General features: G+C 41.3%; 2 protein-coding genes across 3 annotated transcripts in view; one reads left to right on the forward strand and one right to left on the reverse strand.

The window, feature by feature from the left end:
- The window catches only part of CHD1L (chromodomain helicase DNA binding protein 1 like), a 54,087-nt gene extending 34,736 nt beyond the window's left edge, over window positions 1-19,351 (reverse strand). For both annotated transcript variants that reach the window (XM_008019336.3, XM_008019335.3), the window contains exons 1-6: window positions 19,190-19,351; window positions 7,849-7,961; window positions 5,612-5,718; window positions 4,657-4,771; window positions 4,017-4,048; window positions 623-704 (exon numbers count right to left, since the gene is read on the reverse strand). In XM_008019336.3, coding sequence (XP_008017527.2) covers window positions 623-704; window positions 4,017-4,048; window positions 4,657-4,771; window positions 5,612-5,718; window positions 7,849-7,961; window positions 19,190-19,322 — 582 coding nt within the window. In that variant the 5' untranslated portion in view covers window positions 19,323-19,351. The remainder of the gene's footprint in view (window positions 1-622; window positions 705-4,016; window positions 4,049-4,656; window positions 4,772-5,611; window positions 5,719-7,848; window positions 7,962-19,189) is intronic.
- The window catches only part of FMO5 (flavin containing dimethylaniline monoxygenase 5), a 41,571-nt gene continuing 36,699 nt past the window's right edge, over window positions 18,985-23,856 (forward strand). The window contains exon 1 of the mRNA XM_008019339.3: window positions 18,985-19,207. The gene's annotated coding sequence lies outside the window, so the exon portion shown is untranslated. The remainder of the gene's footprint in view (window positions 19,208-23,856) is intronic.

A 23,856-nucleotide genomic window follows, 5' to 3' on the forward strand; every position in this document is an offset into this window, starting at 1 on the left:
TCTGAAATAAAATGCATTTTACTGGGGTAGGGTTCTTATTCACCAGATATTAGTAAACCTATCTCCTATATAAAAGAAAGAAGTTAGGCCATATTCAGTACTACTTCTGTCTTCCATAAAATGTTTATTTAGCCCTGCGGAAATCAAACTCGAAAAAAGGTTTCAATTTAATTGACTCTGTATAGGCCTAAACTAGTATTTTTTTAAGGGAGTTACGAAGAAAAGATGAATATGTGGAGCACAGAGAATTTTTAGGGCAGTGAAACTACTCTGTATGATACATAACAGTAGCTATCATGGTATTGTACATTTGTCCAAACCTACAGAATGCACACCACCAAGAGTGAACCCGAATGTAAACTATGGACTTTGGCTGATAGTGATATATCAATGTAGGTTCATCAGTTGCAACAACTGTGCCACTCTGGTGGGGTATGTTGATAACGGGGGAAGCAGTACATGTGTGGGGACAGGGGAGAGCTGTACATGTGTGGGAACATATGCATGGGAAACATCTGTAGTTTCTGTTCAATTTTGTTGTGAATCTAAAATTACTCTAAAATATAATGTCTATTTTAAAAGAAGAGGTTATATAAAAACTAAGGCTACACTGTAAGTTTACCTCTGACAAGGTCTTATGCAGCAGGGAGCTTTGGTTTTTCAACCTGTGAGCTTCATCCACAACAAGAACACTCCAAGGGAATCTGTGAGAGAAAACCCAAGCTTTCAGTTTTGTGTAATTTAAACACATATTTCACAATCAAAAGTCTTACTACAAAACTGTGCCTGTTATTAAAAAGACTAACAGTAAGCCCCTTCTATTACAAGTGCTACCAAATTACCTTCCTATCTGAGAGGCTACCATGTGCATAACACAGTATCTGGATAAGGCAGTAAAACTAAGGGATTTTTTTTTAACAAAATGGGAAAGACCTATGAAGAAAGGAAGAAGCCAGAGACAGAAAGGAAAAGGAAACATTTATGATCTATTACTTTGTGCCAGACACTGACCTCAGGGCTTTATGTGTTATTTAGTCCAAAAGAATATAGCAGGCAGACGATTGTGCTCATTTTACTAACAAAGACACTAAAGCTCAGAAAGGTTAGGTGACTTGGTGGAGGTCATAAAGACAGAGCTGACGTTCAAACACAGAAGAAAAAAATCAAGAGACAGTGGTGCTGCAGGAACTTAAGAAATGTGACTTTACAATGGAGAAGTGGTGAACAGAGTCAAATCTCACAGAGATGTCCAGGAAGACACATCCACTGAATTTGTTGCCATGGAAGTCATTAGTGGCTGCTGCCAGAGCACATCTTATAGCATAGTGGGTCACATCAGCAATTTCTCAAGAAGTTTCAGTCATAAAAGCAAATACATTGACAAACACTACTGGGAAGCTATTTTTAAAAAACTACTGGGAAGCTATTTTTAAAAAATTCAAAATACAGAAGAAGATTTATGTGGGAATTTTTCAAGTTGTATTATTTAAAACAGCAAAAAATGGAAAAATAACCTAAATGTCCAATAATAGATGGTAAAATATTACACGGCATTTTAAATAATAAATATGATTATGTTGCAATTTAGAAGGCCTATAGAATAATAAAAAGATACAAATATCATATATTCTCTTTTACAAATGTAAAAGTCATGCAAAAGATAATAAAGTGGAAATTATAGGATGCTTACTTTTTATTTTATAAACATTCTGGAATCCCACTACTTTATTTTCATATTTAAAAAACTAAATGTATATACTGGTAAAACAGAATATTAGAAAAAGAGTAGGTATGGAAAGGAAAATTCCCCCAAAATTAGAGAAAGATCTTGAGCAGAGGTTCACCTTAAAAGGAGGAGGCCCTCTTCCTGAGGCTACAGAGAAACTCCAGAGGACAGGCGGAGGAAGAGAGGTGCCTACTACACTACCATTCACCTACTGAGAGGAGTGAGTAGAGGGAGGACGGAAGGTCCAAAGAGAGTGCAGGAAGTCGAAGGAGAAGGCTGGGTGGCATGAGCAGAGGATGCATTTAAGGATGGTAAGAAACAACGGCCCGGATGAAGTTGCACAGTGGTCATGAGATAAGGTACAGAAGTTTCTCTAGGATGGTGCCTGGCTGTGTTTGAATTAGCTTTCAAAACAGATTAGGTTCTATTCCCTAGTGAAGAACTAGACATTTAGGTGTCCAAAAAATGCTTGTTCAGTGAAACAGGCTATAGAGAGGTGGATTTTGGCTCATGAAAGGAAGTGGGTCAAATCCCTCATCAAAGGATACTCTAAAGGATGCTCCCTGAAGAGGAAAAGATAGGGGTAATTCCAGCACTGAATGGAAAGTCTGATGAGGTAAATTCTAATCCTCTTGATCCAAAGAGTTTCACAAGTCTATTGTCCAAAACATTTCAAATTTTTCATATTTGTAACATGCACAGCCTTAACTCTTCATAATAAATCTTTTTAGGGCAGAGATGATATTACACTTCCCTGCTATTCTCAGAATGTACAATATGGTAATAAGCAATATAACCTTCCAAATATATTGAAAGAATATAGTTGTTGGGATTCATACTACAAGACAGCATTATAAATATCCCTCTGTTACTTAGGTTCTTAAATCTACCTGAAAATGCATTGAAAACAAATGATCTGAAATAGAAAGATTCTATTTCTGCTGAATAATGTAGAACTCCAGTACAACTAGCTATTTTGAGAAGTTCTCTTAAAAAGAGGCTCCACAGCACCAAATGCTGGGTTTAAATGTCTGCTTTGTTATTTATCATCAGCAACGTAACCTTGGATGGGTTACCAAATCTGTTACTTTCCTCACCCGTAAAATGGATGATAACAGCTGCCTCGTAGGGTTTTCATGAAGATTAAATGGGGTAATTTATGTAAAGTACCCAACAACATTTATGTCCCAATTTTACTGTCTTTTGAGACTTCCCATATATTGCTATGTATTATGGATATCTGTATACTTCTTATCCCTCCACTGGAGTTTATGTCTTCTTAGGGTAGCTCTATGATTTACTTTTCCGAGAGTGCCAATAACTCTCAGAACAATGTCTTTCCAGTGAGTGACTTTCAACAAATATTAAGTTGAATATTAATAACAAAAAGAGAGGGAATGTATATCTTCTTAAGAAAAGTAAGATAATATGCTCACTTAAATGAAATACTGGATAGAAGTCGTGAATCTATGACCTAGCCCCTAGTATTTCAAAATAACACGAAAATAGAAATCCAACTCACAGGAACCTGGATGAGAAATAACATTTAAAATATTGATAAAATACTTTTAAAACAAAAATTTTTGAATATTAAAATACAGAATATCCACCTAACCATGTCATAACTGCAGAGGTTATACAGAATGAAACCCTGTCAACATATCTTTCTTATCTAAACTCTAGCCCTTGTTTAATTTGCATTTTAACTGTTATCTTGACATGACCCTATCATTCCCATTATCAGGTGGTATTGAGAGTTAAATCTGAGTTTCCAATTTCATGGGCCAACATGAGGTCTAAAAGTTAACTAATTAGAGGTACACTTAAAACTCCCTTTCTAAAAAGTTAATTCCATAGCACTGATTGCTACTTTAGGTTATTTCCAACAAACAGCTCAAATGAGTCTCCTTCTATATTACAGTAAAATCTTCAAATGGTAGTACTGAAAGGGGTCTATGCAAGTTTCATGTAAAGAGCCTAATATCTATTAACCATACAAAGTATATTTAATCTCATTTAATTTTCATAACAGCTATTTGAGGTAAGAAACAATTATCCCCATTTTACAGATGAAGAAGCTGAAGTTCATGGAGATTAAATAACTAACCCAAGGACACACAGCTAATGAGTAGAGGACTGTAACATGGGGACTCCCGCCATGCTGCCTACCCATAAAGAGAACTAAGACATAACAGACATGCCAGGAGAGGCAAAGTACTAAAACGTGAAGGAAAGACATGACATTCACGATACATTCAACGCAAGTTCTTAAATAGTACAACCTACTCACGATTTTAGAAATGATGCATCTTTCAAGCAAATCTGAAAAATTAGGAAGACACATTATAAAGGCTGGAATTGATAAATTCTGATATTGATAAGCTAGTTTTCTGTGAACTCTCTTAAACTACAGGATTTATCTAAGTCTCATTTGTTCATTAAGCAAAAAATGTTCTGAAAATAAGTTCTAAGTAGTGCCGTCTTAAAAACAAAGAGAAAAAAAGCCCGATTAAGTGGAAGGTCAGCGGCACACACTGTCTTAGACTGAAGAACGAGGATTTAAAATAAGGCAGCCGAAGCTGTCTTCCATTCCTATCCTCCAATAACAGACATGATTCCTCAGTCCACAAAACCCTTTCCCCTTCCTGCCTGCCTGACTTCTGTTCATCAACCAAGAGGCAGTTCAACTGCCGCCTCCTTGAGAAGCCTTCCCCCTTGATCCACCAAGAAAGGAAAAGATTGAACTAATTTGAAGTGCAATGATCCTTCACTTCTTTTGGTCACAGCCCTCTTTTGAGACTCTGATGAAGGCAGACTCCCTGCCCAGAAAACTGTGTGCTCTCATCAAAACTTAAATATAATTTCAGCAGACTCTACAAATTCTAAGGTCATAGGTTAGGAGTTCTTGCTATAGAGAAATGAATGAATACCTCATAGGTAGTCAGTAGCACATGAAAATGTGACTCCTGTTTCAGGTCTTGCTGAAGGCAGGCTCTTTCCTCCTTGTCGCCTGCATATGTTACACAGGAAAGACCTGGAGCAAATCTGAATCCAAGAAAAGAAGTAGATGAACATAAACACTAGATCCATATGACAGCATGTACATATCTGGAAAATTACATTTCATGGGAGGATTGCAATGTGCCGACCTCATGAGGTCCTACAACCAGAGTCTTAGGGCTCTGAATCTTATCTAAAGTAATGGTTGAACCTCAGAGCAAGTTCCTATGTGAACAGGTAAAGGGATCAGATCTAAAAAGGTCTTGTGCTGACTCTTAAAAATAAAACGATCTCTTCCACATTAGTTACTTGCTACGTCACTATGAAAAATAGGCCGGGCACGGTGGCTCACACCTGCCATCCCAACACTTTGGGAAGCTGAGGCAGGCGGATCACATGAGGTCGGGAGTTTGAGACCAGCCTGACCAACATGGAGAAACCTCGTCTCTACTAAAAATACAAAATTAGCTGGGTGTGGTGGTGCATGCCTGTAATTTCAGCTACTTGGGAGGCTGAGGCAGGAGAATCATGTGAACGCAGGAGGTGGAGGTGGCGGTAAGCCAAGATCGTGCCATTGCGCGCCAGCCTGGGCAACAAGAGTGAAACTCCATCTCAAAAGAAAAAAACAAACAAAAAAACAAAAACAAAACAAAAAATGGCTTCTAAGTTCAATACTTACTATAAACGACTACTGACCTTTAAATTGCCAATTACTCTTCCCCTATTATATCCTCAGTGTCTACCTACACTGCATAAGTTCAAAGTTTTCTGGAATAAACTTACTAATTACAACAATAGGTTGTTTTATCATATTTTATACACCATCCAGAAAAAAAAATCTTAATGAAGATAAACAATAAAATTTCAGCTACATCTACTCTGTACCTTTGCATTTCTTCTTTCCAGTTGCTCAAAACAGACAAGGGACAAAGAATCAGAAATGGTCCTTCATCATTTAATCTTCCTGCCAAATAAATTAAGAGAGCAATAGTCTGGAACACAGAAAAAGAAGGCAGTTTTGATCACATTTCTCCATGAGAAACAACCATGAAGTTCCCACAATCCTGTAGGGAACACACACACTTGTGTAAGACTTGTTTTACAAAGAAATATCGTACAATCTTCCGCACATTAGGAGAGTAATCCATTCGTAGAGCGAAATCATGTAAGCCTCAATATACTTGCCACGGAAATTTATGGAACTCAATTACTTCAGTAGTTAACAAGCAATGAGGCTCAATGTTTAGGTAATTGAACCTCTACTGTAAAGAAAAAGTCAGGAAAGACAATAAAAATCAATGAAAATCCAACTGATGACCAAGATCTGCAATACTCTGAAAATATTAAGCAAGAAGTGCCAAGATATGACTGTAAAAACCACCAATCGCATGGTGGCCCTCTGCTGCCTGCCAGGCTTTCCCGAGGGAGGATGCTTTCCTTCCTCTCTCACTTCCTCCCACCTTCCCCTACTGTTTTCCTTTCTTCCATATGTATTTACAGGGTGTCTTCTATTTGTTAGGCACTGTTGTATACGCCAGTGATATAACAGTGAACAAAACAGACAAAACCCCCAGCCCTCCTGGAGGACACATTCTAATGGGGAAAACAGACAATACGTGATCCTCCTAAGCTTAAGGAAGGGTATAAAATGGAAATACTGGTAAAGGCAAATGAGCATACTTCAGAAGATTCTAGTACACCTTATGACTTGAATGTTGCTGTAATATACAGAGAAAATAACCTATTTTAAAACAAAAATGTGTCAACAGACTCCATCTTCAAATGCTGAGCTATTTCTGAGAAAAATCTGTCCTAAGGATATAATTCAAAATCCTGAGAAAGCTACAAACACAAGGATGTTCCATCAAGATTAAACAGCACAAAAAGAGGAGGAATCATCGTTTCTCATCTGTAGAACATTTAAGTAAATTATAAATTCTCTTGATGGAATATTATGCAATGTTGATAATGATTGTGAAGAATATAACAAAGTAAAACATTATAGTGACACTGTTAGATTAACAAAATACAAACTATATATGCACTATAATTTCAGCCACGGGCTGGGTGCAGTGGCTTACACCTGTAATCCCAGCACTTTGAGAGGCTGAGGCAGGAGGATCACTTGAGCCCGTAAGTTCAAGGCCAGCCTGGGCAACACAGTGAGACCTCATCTCTACAAAAAAAAAATTAAAAATAAGCTGTGCATGGTGGCCTGCGCCTGTAGTTCCAGCTACTCAGGAGACCGAGGATTCCTTGAGCCTGGGAGGCAGAGGTTGCAGTAAGCCAAGATCATGCCACTGAATTCCAGCCTGGGTGACAGAGCAAGACCTTGTCTCAAAAACAAAAGTTCAATCATGCAAAACATTCACTGCAATTCATGGTTATGGTTAGAGTGCTTACATTACAGGGTGGTAGTTAGTTTTTAAAACAGAAATAATTTTCTTTTTAAATTATCTATGTTTTCTCAGCCCAAACTGTGCCTGGAACCATTCTTTAATAAGTGACTTAATGAATTAAAACCATTCAGTCTAGCTTTTCCTGAGGATGCAATTTTGAGAAAGTTTATCTTTTATTCTATAATCCAGGTATGTCTACAAAACAAGTGTGGAGTCACTAGTGAATTCTAGCAAGAATTTAAGGAAGAAATTACAGCAATTCTATATAAACTCTTCCAGAAAATGGAAGAGAAGGGCATACTTCTCAACTCATTCTACAAGGCCAGTTTTACCCCAATACTAAAATTAGATAATGACACTACAAGAAAATTACAGACCAATGTCTTTCATGAACATAGATGCAAAAAGTCTAAACAAAATTTGAGCAAAACAAATTTGGAGGTGGTATCTTTTTAGAGAGCTTAAAGCAGAGCTATGTGAACATCTGAGGAAAGGACAAGTAGCATTTGCTGGCCCTGAATAAAGTCAACAGGGCAACTGCAATGACTGAGGCAGAGAAGACTACAGGGAAGGCCCTTTCCTGGTGCAAGAGCCAGTTAGCCTGGATCCCAGGGACATCTGTGAAACTGAGCTTTGTTTTAGCTCCAGAGCTCTCAGCTCCAGAATGAGTTATAAGGAGGTACTGCAGTGGCAGTGTGCAGTACTCGTCGCATCGTAACACACCTGGCATGTCTTCCCCAGGCCCATCTCATCTCCCAGGATACAGCCATTCTGACAATGGAAGCGCTGGGCGAGCCAGTTTACTCCCTCCAGTTGATAAGAGCGTAGGTGAATCCCTAGAAACAAAAAATAAAGCAAATCCGAAGAGCAGACATTTCAGCACATGCACAGGCAATGTTCTAAGAGTTTGAATGAGGAACACAGCCTAAATTCACGTAACTCTAAACCTCACTGGCCATATCTTTTGCTGAGGAGTTATGGATATCTAAACATCTGCTGACTTCCAAACTACTTTTTGAGCAAACTTATTCACCTTTATATTCAAAGCCCCAAAGTAGCCCGTCATTGTTAGCTGATTCACTTGATAGACGAGAAAGTCAACTTGGGATCTGGCCTCTATACTGCCTGAGACTCACACCAGTGTCCATTCTGGGAAATGAGGCATTACTGATACAACTGAACAAAGAGCAACAACACATGGATTGTACATGTGTCTGCTTGCTTAATTGCACCCATTTAAATATGTCATCAATGCTAAAGGAAAAAACTTAGGACTACATTGAATAACGCTTCAACACAGAAGCGCTGTTTTTAAAAATGGAAATGATGTTTCACAAAGGGTGCTTAACTGTGTACAGGGATGGCAGAAAACGTGTGAAATTAATATGGAGCTTACTGACTCTCTTTTCTCTTTCCCTTGGTGAAAAAAATCAGATTTCAAAGAATAGCCATATCTTGGGAAGGTGAAAAACCGTAAACATACTTTATATAAGAACTATTAGCAAAAACATAACTTTCTGGTTGAACTTATACCTTTAAAAAATCTTCAAAATATATATTAATTGTACAAAATTTTAAAAATTATTTTTCTTAGGCAAAATACCAAAGGAGCAGTAAACACTTTACATAAATTACAGTATCTCAGGCCAGGTGCGGAGGCTCATGCCTGTGATCCCAGCATTTTGGGAGGCTGAGGCGGGCAGATCACCTGAGGTCAGGAGATTAAGACCAGCCTAGCCAACATGATGAAACCCTGTCTCTACTAAATAATACAAAAATTAGCTGGGCGTGGTGGTGCATGCCTGTAATCCTAGCTACTTGGGAGGCTGGGGCAGGGGGAATTGCTTGAATCCAGGAGGCAGAGGTTGTAGTGAGCTGAGATTGCGCCACTGCACTACAGCCTCGGCAACAGACTGAGACTCTGTCTCAAAAAATAATAATAATAAATAAATTACAGTATCTCATTTAATGCTTATAATGATTCTATGGAGTAGGTATTATCCCCGTTTTATAAATTAGAAAATTCAGAGATTTCTATTTCTGATGGGAGTATACTTATTTTCCCTTATTCCTCTTGCTAACTACAAATAAAAACCCTAGACATGCTACAGAAAGCAAGCACAAAACTCTGAAAGCTGCCGGGCGCGGTGGCTCACGCCTGTAATCCCAGCACTTTGGGAGGCCGAGGCAGGCAGATCGCGAGGTCAGGAGATCAAGACCATCCTGGCTAACACGGTGAAACCTCGTCTCTACTAAAAATGCAAAAACATTAGCTGGGCGTGGTGGCGGGCACCTGTAGTCCCAGCTACTCGGGAGGCTGAGGCAGGAGAATGGCGTGAATCCAGCAGGCGGAGCTTGCAGTGAGCCGAGATTGCGCCACTGCACTCCAGCCTGGGCGAGGGAGCGAGACTCGTCTCAAAAAAAAAAAAAAAAAAAAAAGCTGCAGTGAAGAAGCAGACTCGCTAGGGACCTTGGGACCTGAGGAAGGACAGGGTAGTAAGTTCCCTGGAATTTATTTTTGTTTTATATATCCCAGTCTGACAGGTCAAGAAATCAGCAAACCGGAAACACCAACTGATGTAGACCAAAACCAAAATCAGAACACAACCCCCCCATATTAGTCTCTTCTCATGCTGCTAATAATACCTGAGATTGGGTAATTTATAAAGGAAAGAGGTTTAATTGACTCACAGTTCCACATGGATGGAGAGGCCTCACAATCATGGTGGAAGGCAAATGGGGGGCAAAGCCACATCTTACATGGCAGCAGACAAGAGAGCTTGTGCAGGGAACTCCCATTTATAAAACCATCAGATCTTGTGAGATTTCTTCACTACCACGAGAATAATATGGGGGAACTGACCCCATGATTCAAATATCTCCACCTGGCACCACTTTTGACATGTGGAGATTATTACAGTTCAAGGTGAGATTTGGTTGGGGACACAGCCAAACCATCCCACCCCCACCCCTCACAAGTCTGCTCCTGCTAGAAAATGGCAGCCTAGCAAGACAGGAAACTTTTAGATAATAACTGCTCTATTCTAGTAAACAGCACAGGAATAAACCTGTGGTCCCCACCAGCAAAGGCCAAGTGGAAAGCATAGACTTCTCACCTATAGCTATAACGAGTGCGCCAGCACCCCAGCCAGGATGGTATAAGAGAAGGCCAAGTAGGGAGCTGGGATTTTTATCTCCACCAACCAGTAACAAGGCCCTACCCCTTGGCCTTCACCTGCAGGATCAGTAGAGACTCAGGAGGGAGCCACAACTCCCACCCTCGCCCAGCAGGAAGGAGGAGCCCCTTCCCAATCCCCAGATGTGGACAGAGGCTGAAGGGAGAGCCTGGACTTCTATCCCCACCTGGCAATAACAAGGCAGCAGACCCTCTTCCCCTGCCAGAGCAGCATCAAAGACAGACAGTCAAACAGGAGGTTTGAACATGATTTAAACACACACACACACACACCTGGCTCTAATTATTATAAAAATCATTCATTATATCAAGAACTGGGAAGATTTTAAACTGAATGAAAAAGATAATCAATAGGTGCCAACACCCAGATGACACAGACGGTAGAATTATCTGACAAAGACCTTAAAGCAGTAATGATAAAATGCTTCAACGTTATGGATGCACTTGAGCAACTGAAAAAACAGAAAACCTCGGGTAAGAAACAGAAATCTCGGCAAAGAAATAAAAGATATAAAGAAAGACCAAGTGGAAGTTTTAAAACTGAAAAATACGCTAACCAAAATAAAAGGCTACTGATGCTGTTGATGGCATCAACAGCAGAATGGAAGGAAGTGAGGAAAGAATCAGTGAACTCTACAGAACAGAAGTTAGAGAGAGATTACAATCAGAAGAGAGAAAGCAGAGTGAAAACAAATGAACCTCAGGGACCTTCAGGACTACCACAAAAGATCTTACATTTGTTCAATGGTGTCCAATAAAAAAAGGTGAAGGAGGATAGGGCTGAAAAAGTACTTAAATAAATAATAGCTGAAAACTTCCTGAATCTGGCTAAAGACTTACAGTTTCAAGAAACTGAGTAAACTGCAAACATAACAAAATCCTGCCAGGCATGGTGACTCACCCCTGTAATGTCAGCACTTTGGGAGGCCGAGGCAAGCAGATCATGAGGTCAAGAGATTGAGACCAGCCTGGTTTCACATGGTGAAACCCCGTCTCTACTAAAAATACAAAAATTAGCTGGGTGTGGTGGTGGGTGCCTGTAATCCCAGCTACTCAGGAGGCTGAGGCAGGAAAATCGCTTGAACCCAGGAGGCAGAGGTTGCAGTGAGCCAAGATAGCACCACTGCACTCCAGCATGGTGACAAGGAGAGTCTCTGTCTCAAAAAAAAAAGAAAAAAAAAAAAAATCCAAAGAAATACACACCAAGGTAGGTAATTATTAAAATGCTGAAAACAAAAGACAAAGAAAACATCTTAGATGCAGCCAAAACAAAAAACCAAACACTACCTTACTTAAAGAGGAAAAACTATTCAAATGCAAGCAGATTTCTTGTCAGAAATCTTAAAGGCCAGAAAGAAATGGCACAACATGTTTCAAATACTGAAAGAAAAGAACCTCCAATCCAGACTCCTGTAATCAAGAAAAATAGTATTCAGGAATGAAGAGGAAATTCTCAGATGAAGGAAAACAAAGAGAATTTATCATCAACAAACCTACCCTCAAAGAATGGCTAAAGGAAGCCCTTGGAAAAAAAAGGAAATGATAAAAGATGGAACCTTGGAACATCAGGAAGAATGTGAGAATGCAGCATTCAAAAATATGTGTAAATACAACAGGTTTTCCTTTTCTTGAGTTTTTAAAATTATGTTTGACAGCTGAAGCAAAGATTATAACAGTGTCTGACGTGGTTCTAAAGGTATATAAAGGAAATATTTAAGACAATTATAAACAGAAGGTAAAGCTAAAAATATAAAGGGAAGATAAATATTTAGGGAAGTAATGTTTATATAAAGGGAAGTTATGTTTCCGTACTTTACTCAAATAGGTAAAATGACAGTATTAGTAGTCTGTGATTTTATACACACACATATACATTTATATATAATACCTGTAACGACCACTAAAAAGCTATACAAAGAGATAAACTAAAAAACACTGTAAATAAAACTAAAATTCTAAAAAATGTTCAAATAATTCAAAAGAAGGCAAGAAAAAGAAAACAAAAACAGATAAATTAAAAACAATAAAAATAAGATGGCAGAGTTAAGCTCACAGTAATAATTACATGAAACATAAATGGTATAAGTATACCAATTAAAAGACAAAGACTCGGCTGGGCACAGTGGCTCACACCTGTCATCCCAGCACTTTGGGAGGCTGACGCGAGAGGATCACCTGAGGTAGGGAGTTCAAGACCAGCCAGGCCAACATGGAGAAACCCTGTCTCTATACTAAAAATACAAAATTAGCCGGGTGTGGTGGCGCATGCCTGTAATCCCAGCTACTTAGGAAGCTGAGGCAGGAGAATCACTTGAACCTGGGAGGCAGGAGGTTACGGTGAGCCGAGATCACGCCATTGTAGTACAGCCTGGGCAACAAGAGCGAAACTCCATCTCAAAAAAAAAAAAAACAAAAAAAAGACAAAGACTTCCAGAGTGGATTTTAAACATAACCCAATTATAAATTGTCTACAAGAAATTCAACCCAAAAATAATTAAATAAGTGAAAAGTAAAAGGATGAAGTGGTAGACAAAATAGTGGCCCTCACAAAGATGTCCAAGCCCTGACTCTGGCATCAGTGAGTATGTTGCCTTACATGGCAAAAGGCATTCTGAACATATAATTAAGGCTAAGGGGCCTGAGATGGGAAGAGTATTCTGAATTATCCAGGTGGGCCTGGATAATGCAATGGACATACAATCTAATCACATGCATCATTCGGAGAATCTTTAACAGCTGTGGTTAGAGAGGAAGCTGACTAGAGAAGGATCAAAGAGATGAAATGTTGCTGGCTTTGAAGTTGGAGGAAATGGGCCAGGAGTCAAGTAATCTGGGCAGCCTCTGGATGCTGCGAAATATATTCTCCCCTAGAGCCTCCAGAAAGGAATGAAGCTCTGCTGATACCCAAACGCAGGAGAATACACATTCTTTTCAAGTGCCATGGACCGTACAACATATTCAGGTCCTGTCTTAGTCCGTTTAGTGTTGCTATGGAATACTCGAGGTTGGATAATTTATAAATAAAAGATGTTTATTTGGCTCATGTCTCTACAGACTGTACAAGAAGCATGGCACCAACATCTGCTTCAGGTGAGGGCTTCAGACTGTTTCCACTAATGGCAGAAGGGGAAGTGGGGCTGGCATGTACAGAGATCACACGGTGAGAGAGGAAGAAAGGGGTGGGGAATGCCAGGCTCTTTTTAACAACCAGCTTTCTGGAAGCTAAAAAGTAAGAAGTTGCTCACTCTCTCTGCTCCCCGCTCAGGGACAGCATTAATCTATTCAGGGAGGATTTGCCCCCATGACTTAAACACCTTTCACTAGGCCCCACCTCCAACATTGGAGATCAAATTTCAACATGATATTTGGTGGGAACAAGTAATCCATATCCAAACTAAAGGAGGGCCAGAAAACTTTAACACATTTAAAAGAACTGAAATTGTAGAGTGTATGTTCTCTGACCACAATGTAATAAAATTAGAATTCATGGACAGAAACATTAAAGGCAAATCTCTCAACACTTGGAACCTAGACAACACACTTCTTTCTAAACAGTCCATCAAAAGAGGAAGTCTCCAGGGAAATAAATACACTGAACTAAATAAAAATGGAAATACAACATATCAAAATTTGTGCAATAAAAATTAACTCAAAGTAGATCATGGACTTAAATAAGAAACTGTAAAGCTTTTAGGGAAGAACTCCTTAGGATCTAGGAGTAGGCAATGAGTTCTTATATTTGACACCAAACCACAAAAAAACTATCCGTAAGAGAAAAAAATTGATAAATTGATAAATTTTAGCCAAAATTTAAAACTTTTGTTGTTGTAGGAACGCAGGGACCCCAAAGGGAGGGACAGGCTGAAGCCACGGCGGAAGAACATAAATTGTGAAGATTTCATGGACATTTATTAGTTCCCCAAATTAATACTTTTATAATTTCTTATGCCTGTCTTCACTGCAATCTCTGAAAATAAATTGTAAGATTTCATGGACACTTATCACTTCCCCAGTCGATACCCTTGTGATTTCCTATGCCTGTCTTTAATCTCTTAATCCCGTCATCTTCATAAGCTGAGGAGGATATATGTCGCCTCAGGACCCTGTGATGATTGCGTTAACTGCACAAATTGTAGAGCATGTGTGTTTGAACAATATGAAATCTGGGCACCTTGAAAAAAGAACAGGATAACAGCAATGTTCAGGGAACAAGAGAGATAACCTTAAACTCTGACTGCCAGTGAGCTGGGCGGAACAGAGTCTTATTTCTCTTCCTTCAAAAGCAAATAGGAGAAATATCGCTGAATTCTTTTTCTCAGCAAGGAACATCCCTGAGAAAGAGAATGGCCCCTGAGGGTAGGCCTCAGAAATGGCTGCTTTAGGGGTGGCTGCCTTTTACAGTCGAAGGTGAAGGGATGAAATAAGCCCCAGTCTCCTGTAGCGCTCCCAGGCTTATTAGGACAAGGAAATTCCCGCCTAATAAATTTTGGTCAGACAGGTTGTCTGCTCTCAAATCCTGTCTCCTGATAAGATGTTATCAATGGCAATGCATGCCCAAAACCTCATTAGTAATTTTAATTTCACCCCATCCTGTGGTCCTATGATCTCGTCCTGCCTCCATTTGCTTTGTGATATTACCTTGTGAAGCACGTGATTTCTGTGACCCACACCCTATTCGTACACTCCCTCCCCTTTTGAAAATTGCTAATAAAAACTTGCTGGTTTTACGGCTCAGGGAGCATCACGCAACCTGCCGACATGTGATGTCTCCCCCAGTCACCCAGCTTTAAATTTTCTCCTTTTGTACTCTTTCCCTTTATTTCTCAGACCAGACAACGCTTAGAGAAATAGAAAAGAACCCACGTTGAATATCTTGAATATCGGGGCGGGGTTTCCCCTGATACTTTGTAAGACATATATCTGAGAAAATACCAGTATCTAGAGTATATAAAGACTAGAGTATGTCAAAACTCAACAGTGGAAAAAAAAACAACAAAGGATTCTATTTTAAAATGGGCAAAAGACAGAAGAAGACATTTTATCAAAGAGGTTACGTATTTCATTAGCCAATAGGGAAATTCATATCTAAGCCACAATGAGATACCATTACACATACATTAGAATAGTCAATATAAAAAAGTGGCAATATCAAATGCTGGCAAGGATGCAGAGAATCTAAACTCAATCACTCATACATTGCTGGTGGGAATGTAAAATAGTACAGCTACTTTGGAAAAAGTCTGGCAATTTCTTTAAAACCTAAACATGCAACTACCATATGACCCACTCACAGAACTCCTAGGCATTTATTACAGAGAAATGAAGATTTATTTTCATACAAAATCTATCCACAAATGTTTACAGTATCTTTCTTTTCTTTTTTGGCAATAGTCACAAACTATAAACAACTCAGATATCCTTCAGTGGGTGAGTGGTAAAACAAACTGTGGTATACTGTGCTGTGGAGTACTACTCAGCAATAAAAAGAAACTATTGATACATGCAACGACCTGGATCAATCTCCAGAGAATTATGCTGAATGAAAAAAGCCAGTCCCCAAAGGCTACATGTTGTATGATTTTACTCACATATCATTTTCAAAATGACAAAATTATAGAAATGGAGAACAGATTAGCGGCTGCCAGGGGTTAAGTTAGTGGTGAGGTAGAAGGGAGGTGAGTATAGCTACCAAAGTGCAAGTTGAGGGATCCTTGTGGAGATGGAAAATGTTCTGGATTTGACTGTCCCAATGCCAATATCTTGTTGTGATAGCGTACCATCGGTGCAAGCACACACAATGTGATAGTGTACCACACTGCAAGATGTGACCATGAGGGGAAACTGGGTAAAAGTTACATGGGATCTTTCTGTATTATTTCTTACAACTGGTGACTCATGCCTGTAGTCCCAGCTACTCAGAAGGCTGAGGTGGGAGGATCACTTAAGCCCAGCAGGTCAAGGCTGCAGTGGGCCACGGCACTCCAGCCTGGGCGACAGAGTGAGACCCTGTCTCAAAAAAAAAAAAGTTGAATTTTCAAAAATAATATGGAATTACATCCACAAAGATAACAATACTTAACACTTAGGAGTCAACAGCAAAAAACAGAAATTACCCTTGGTAGGTTAGGCAGAAAAGGATGTAATACAGGGAATTAGATAACCACAAAATTGTCGAAAGGGCTGGAGGAGTAACATCCAGGCTGATCTTCTGGGTGCAACTGCTAAATCAAGCACCACAGAACAGGCACACCAAGGAAGTATCTACCTCCATGACCTAGAAGCCAGGAACCAACCAGGAGGCCACCGTACGGTCAGCTCCAGGAACCTATCAACCGTGATAACGAAATGAATGCTCTGTACCCACCCGGAGACCCATGAGGTAGTAGCCAAGAGGGAAGCAGAAAACCCAAACCCCTCTGAGTCCTTTCCCTCACTTTCCCCTTCTAAATCTCCCACAGTCATGTGCCTGGCTAAAGCCAAGTCACATTTACAACCAAACTAGGGTGGGGTTTGGGAAAGGTAGTCTTTAGTTTTTTAACCTCCAGATGTAGATTCTTTTGCCCTTCTGTCAGGGAGATGACAAGTAGTGAAACAGCAAGCAAAATAGCAAGAAGTAATAGGTCTGCATATTCCAGAAACAAAAAGTCCTAAGGTAATTTCATGATCCAAAGATGAATATCCAAATGTCCATCAATATTGGTAACCAAATAAACATTAAATTAAACAATACAATAACATGTTAACTTCTGAAATTAGAAAATACTAGTGTTACTGAGAGTATGGAGAAATAAGCAAAAATTTTGCATATTCTTTATTCTAGAAATAGTACTTTTCAGGAATTAAATGTCCATAGCTATAATAAATATTTGGTTACAAGGATATTTATTAGTGTTACTTACAATAGCAAAAAAAAGAACCTAAATAAATACCAAGAAGAGGGACTGTCTAAACTATGGTACCTCCATATACTGAAACACTGTAACCATTAAAAATGATGTTGAAGAAGACTGAATGATAAAGAAAAAAAGTTATGATTTCCCAAAAGCATGTACATCAAACTCCATTTTTGCACCTTCCCCCTCCACCAGAAGGTAAAGGAAATTATACAGGATAGAGAACATGTTAACAGTAAGGAGATTATGGAGATTAATATTTATTTCTTTATGCATAGGCTATTTCCCTGAATGTTTTACTGAAAATACGTACTACTTCTGTAACCAAAAGAAAAAAAAAGCAGTAAGAATTTTTTTAACCAACTCATGAAGAATAGTTTCTCATAATACTAGTTTATTCTGGTAAACAGAAATAGAAATTACAAGTTGTAATATTCAGTACCTATTCCTTTGACCCTGCTTTTTTGTTTTCCTTCTCTCCACTACCAATTTATCCAAGCTGCCACATTTGCCTACTTAATTCTGAATTTACTCACTCCATTCCATCAACTCAAACTTGCAACCTCTTGTCTCCTCATTTTCACTGAAACACTTGCCCATATGTACGTTTCTCCCGGCATATTATCCACAGCTAAGTATCAACTGGCACACTTTTCTGAGCCCTCTCTCACACAAGTTCTTAAAGAACCATTCCCAACACTTGAAAGGAAATAGGCAAACACCACAAACATCAACTTAAGATAAAGTCAAACCAGTCGACAAGCTCGTACTTAAACTGGATACATACTCCTTACAGCCACAAATTCTTACAGACTCAGGGAATCAAGGCGAGGTCTTTCTCTTTCCCATCTGCATCCTCTCCATTCAACTTCATCCTTCTCTCTTCTAAGCTGAACACAGAACTGCACCTTTTGTTTCATTCCTAGAATGAAAAACCTCACTCTTTCATGGTATTGAGCACTTAAGTTATTGTTTATACTTTTAAATGCACTCTCACTAGTCTAAAACTCTAGGTAGGAAGGGTCCATATTTGTTTAGCTCATCTCTGTAGCCAATGCCTAAGAATACGCTCCCAGTAGCATTTAATCAGTAATGAATAAACGACTGTATTATTATTACTGATGCACGATTCTGTTAATACAAAGCACACACTACGTTCCCCATTTGTAAATAAGGAAAACGAGGCTGGGGGTTCAGCGGCGAGTCAGCGCAGACCTGGGAGGAGAGCGGGGTCTGGGGCTGCAGTAAGTACCGTCAGCAGTGCAGCTGCAGGGCTGCGGGGCCTGCAAGGTTCGCGCTTTGCAGACTCTCCGCAAGGGCTAGTGTCAATAAATCGAGTTACGTGCGGTAGTGAGCGGACAAGCTAAGTTGGCATATAGTGCGTGGTTCAGTCAGTATTTATGAATGACTGAAGACACAAAAATAGCTTCATAAAACAGTGCTTTGCTTGAGTCTGTCCGCTCACTACCGCACGTAACTCGATTGGGAGAATTAATCAGTGGCGAATTCTCCAATAACTGCGCGCACACAGTAAACGGAGAAGCTGAAGCTAGGAGATGAGTTGATCGTTTTACAGAAACAACTAATAAACTCCCCAGGCCAGGACCCAAACCCACTGTAACTGCAACTGGAAGCCTACATGCTTGGTGCACCACGCCGTCCAACTCCTCATCGGAGGCCTGCAGGTGGCGCTGATGTCACCATGTTTCCCCTCCACAGGCCGGGGGCCGGGCCTGGCTCCCGGGACTGCGACCTCATTCATCCCGCGTCCGCCGCCCCGCGCGCCGCGCAGGCGGGGGACGTGGCCAGCAGGCCCGGGCGCGGTTTCTCTCCGCCCACGGCAGGAGCGAAGGAAGGCCCTGGCGCCGGCGGGTAAACAGCCCACCGGGCGGCCCACCCGCTGCGCCTCCGGCCCGCAAGAGGCAGTCCCAACAGGTTGGCCCGCCTGGGCGAAGTCCGCCCGGAGCCCGCTCACCTGTCAGCCCCCATTGCCGTAAGTCCTGCTCCTGCACCCGCGCCCGCGCCGCCTCGGCTCTGCCCTCAGTATGAAGCCGCAGTAAGAAGCCAGGCGCTTGGCCCCCGCGGCTGGCAGCGCCCGCACGCTCCATCAGGCCAATAGAGGCCCCGCCCCGCGCGCCCCTGCGTGCAGTTCCCTCCCAACCTCCCAACGCGCGGGGGCGAGCGGCGGCGCGCTGGGGCCCACCTGCGAGCGAGGCGCCGCCAGAGGGCGCGTCCTGCCACGATTTCCGGAGCGGAGCTGGTGCAGTTACCCTCCGGCTTAGGCAGTTTTTGCAGTACGGAGTTGAAGGGCCGCCCAGTTCTCACTAGTTATGCTTCTGAAGCGCTAGGCGTCTGATCACGCGCAGGGCGTCTGGTTGCCTGAACTGCCCGTCAAGGAGGTGGCATATGCTCTTCATTCATTTATTATTTAATCAATATCGACTATCATGTGTCAGATACTCCGCTGGGCCCTGGGGGTTGTAGAAGTGAGAAGGACTTGTTCCATGCCCTCCAGTTATTCATGACAAGATCAAACTGTCCTTGATCGGTTTACATAGTGATAAGTTGGTTTAGTCCCTGAAATCCATTTCTTACTGCCTGTGACCTGTAGGCCAAAACTGGGAACCTCTGAATAGTAGTAAATTAAAATCACCAAAGACGTCATTGTTGCAGTGGGTATCTCGAATGCATTATGGCGAGCAGATTGAGGCAATGTGTTCAGTGACTCAACATCAGCTTTGAGTGGATTTATCATGTACTACATCACTAATATAAATATGATAATAACAAAATAGCTGCATTTATTGATGAAGTTCTAGGTGGTGTCCTAAGGGCATTAAGTATGTTTTCTTATTTAACCCTCACAATAACCAATAATTAGGTGTTATAATTGTCCTCACATTGTAAATGAAGATATTGTGACTTGTAATGGTAATTGGCAGTACTGGTACAGGAATGATATTATTCTCTGGCTAATGTCATTAGAATAGTATTCTCATTTAGGTTAATCTTGGTGCTTCCTTCTTCAGTAAACTCATGTTAAAGTTGCACCCTCCATTATTCTCATCTTCCCCTAAAACAAAAGGGAGAAATTCGTTCTGAGCTACAAAAGGGATGACTTCTGTTTGGTTTATTCATAAAAACTCAAGCAAAGCACTGTTTTATGAAGCTATTTTTGTGTCTTGAGTCATTCATAAATACTGACTGAATCATGTACTATGTGCCAAGCACTCTTTATGGTACTGAAGATAGAGGCCACTGATCTCCTGGAGCTTATGTTTTAAAAGGAGGAGAAGAGCAATAAATAAAAATCAGGTAGGATTAATGCTAAGAGAAAAGTAAAACAGAGTCACATAATGGGGCAACAGTAATTTTGTACAGCAGCTTTCCTGCTTGGGTGTTTTCTCAAAACAAACCTGAAGACAGATTTATATCCTTTGGTGGCTTCTCCAGAGGGACCTCTGTCCTATGTGGCTACTCATGAGTGGTTTTTGCATCTTGGTCTCCATGTTTGACTTATTTCCTCCCCTCTAGATTCTACCAGTAGACTTATCTGCTGAAGCAGCCATATCAAGCACTTGCCACTTACATACAAGCCTGTTTATTATTTTTAACTTAAAGTACGTTTGTTGTAACAGAATACCAGATGATACAGTCCTAGTTATAAGCTAAGTAGACTGTTGGTATACTGAGTCTGGCACCTAAAATATGAAAGGAATACAAATTAGAAACTTAATAAAAATTAGAAACTTAAGTTAGGCCATTTTGAAACTTAGAAAAACAACCCACTCAGACCCACCCAACACCAGATGGCCACTCAGACCCACCCAACACCAGATGGCCCCTTAGTAAACACCCAATATCCCCGGAACGCAAACAGAAAAATAATTCCAGGAGAAACCCCTCATACGAGCCCACCCCAACCAATCAGAGAACTAGCCTACCCCAACCAATCAGAAAAGACACACCCTGCTCGCACCATAGCTGGCTCCAATCATTTTGAACCTTAAGCCTTGTTTGAATCTCGCACCTCAAGCTTTGTTTGAATTTCGCGCCTTGTTTGAACCGGTGGTGTTTGCCTATATAAACTACCTGTAACAAGCAATCGGGGTCCTTTGCCACCTTTATGCAGAGGACCCTAGCGCGCTAGTAATAAATCTCTCTGCTGTGACTCCCGTGTTGAGTGGTCTCTCGAGACGACCCCCTATCCCAGGAAGGAATCTAAACCTAGGTTCCAACAAATACAGCTAAGAAAGGTAACTGAGAGACTCCAAGTCTGCCAGTGCGGTGACACATAGAAAGGTTTAGCTCTGAATACTGTATGAAGAGATCTGTAGATGATCAGGATGGAAGCAAGGAGGTAGTTTGGAAACTACTGCAGTAGTCTGGGCAAGAATTGATAGTTTTGGGGCCAGCATGGTGATAGTGGAGTGGTGAGTAGTGGTCTGATACTAGATATTGAAAAGATAGAGCCTATAGGATTCACTGATTGAGCGTCTAGTAGAAATGGAAAAGCAATGGTTGGTTTCAGGGATGTGGCCCAAGCAACTGGGGGTATGTTGGATTTGTACCAACAGTGTTGGGCACATAGTATGCACTCAATAAATATTGTTGAATGTTTGAATGAGGTGCCTGTGGGACAATTTTAAAGTCTAGGGCATATGATTGTTTTAACTTTGAAGTACAGAGAGTGCATTTCACAGATGGGCAAACCAAGGCACAGAAAGTTTAGGAAGTTGGTCCAGTGTTTTCTAATGAGTCATCATTAACTGCCAGAATAAAATTTAGTCTCAACTCATTTTTCATTCATTGTTCAGGTTATACAATCATGCTGTTTTTGTTAATTCTTTGTTTTATTCCTCCACAGAAAGGATATATCCTTTGGCAACAGCAACTCCATGAGATTAATGCTAACTTAGCATGTGCAAACACTACCAAAACAAACGTGGATTAAGCACAGATTAAGAAACAAGTTATGTTTGCTGTTCGTTATGTCCTTGCTCTGTTAGGTAACATCAGGGCACCAGTTGGAAGCACCTAGTGAGTCAGATATGGAAATCGGATAAAAGCTGTGAGCAAAGTGAACATTTATTCAGACCTCTTGAGTAAATGAACTTGGAACTTTGGGCTTAGGTTAGAATTAGGTCAGTGCTCATGGGTGGAAAATTTTTGTGCTGGGATGAAAAACACTTGGGTTTTCTTTCTTGCAAGAAATGAAAAACTGTATTTTGACTTTTAATACCAGTATACCTCTTTGTCATGAAATAACATGTAATAAATTTAGAACCCGGAAAGCCAGGGAAAATATACCAGAGTATAGAAGTATAGAAAAAAAGTAAGTTGGTTTCATAGGACTCTTGCCCAGTCACCTCAGAGAATTGCCACTCCCTTTTACTATCAAAGGTAAGGTTGTAAAACAGGAATATTATCAAGTAAATCTTCGAGAACATTGTTTAGAAATTGTAGGCATCAAAATTTGCCCACAGTCTTTTTGTTTGAAAGGATGGTATTTCCCTTTTTAACCAGATGCCTTTTGAGTGTTGTGCCGTGCCATCACATTGGTCACATAGAATTTCATTCTTTATGTTCTCTAGCCAGCAGCACAATATTTATGCAATCTACCTGTCTAGTCCCTGAAAGCTTTTGAGTTTGCCAACTCTGGAAATTTAACTTTTGTGACATATTGATGGCAGTGATGGCCTGTCTAGAGCAGCTGCTCTCATGAAGCCAGCTGCAATGGGGGTGGCACAGCAGGGCTGCCAGCTCCATGGAGCCAGGGGGAACCAGGAGCAGGTGGAAGCCCTGCCTCCTTCTGAGTTGGCAGGGCAGGAGCTCCCTGCTCCCCAGGCGCAGCTGTGGCTGCCCAGCTGCAGCTGCAGACCTGGGCATCCCTGTGCTCTTTGGGGCTGAGAGCAGGCAGGAGCCCTACCCTCTCAGGCACAGCTGCAGCTGCCCAAGTCATGTCCACCAACTGGGCCTCCCTGTGCTTTTGGGGGCCTGGAGCAGGCAGGCGCCCCACCCTCCTGGGTGCAGCTATAGCTACTCAAGCCACAGCTGCAGACCTGGTCATCTCTGCACTCTTGGGGGCCCTGGAAGGCCCCTCCTGTTCCTGCAGGCTAAGAGGTGTCTGCTCCCATTGCTGGCCTCTCCCTGCTCCCAGCACCCGCTCCATTCCCAGAGCAAGGTTGGAGCTGAGGCTGGGTGCTGTCGCAGCCTGGCTGGGTGTGCGCCCATCCAGGCAGCACTGACATGTGGCTTTGGCCCCCTCTGGACTTTGGGTGCCAGCATGGGAGGGAGGGTGAGGGGGTGCTGAGGGCAGCTCAGCCTCTGTGCTTGCCTGCAGGTGCCCCTTTGCACGAACAGTCTGGGTGCCATGAATGGCAGCAGGAGGCAGGCTCCTGGGTGGAAGGGAGCAGGTCACTGGTGAAGACGTACCCTCAAGCTGGGTGGGGCCTGAAGCCTGGAGGCTGGGATGCTGGTCCCAAAGACAAGAGTGAGAACTTGTGGTGTTTTATCTGAGTGCCTATGGACCAGTAGGTGTGCACTTCCTCTCCTCTGAGGCCTGCAAAGGCCCCAGACTCAGTCAGACTTGAGACGATGGGATGACCGGCCACGGAGAGGAGCTACCCACCACAGGGTCTC

Source organism: Chlorocebus sabaeus, chromosome 20 (genome assembly GCF_047675955.1).
Source record: "Chlorocebus sabaeus isolate Y175 chromosome 20, mChlSab1.0.hap1, whole genome shotgun sequence".
Lineage (NCBI taxonomy): Eukaryota > Metazoa > Chordata > Mammalia > Primates > Cercopithecidae > Chlorocebus > Chlorocebus sabaeus.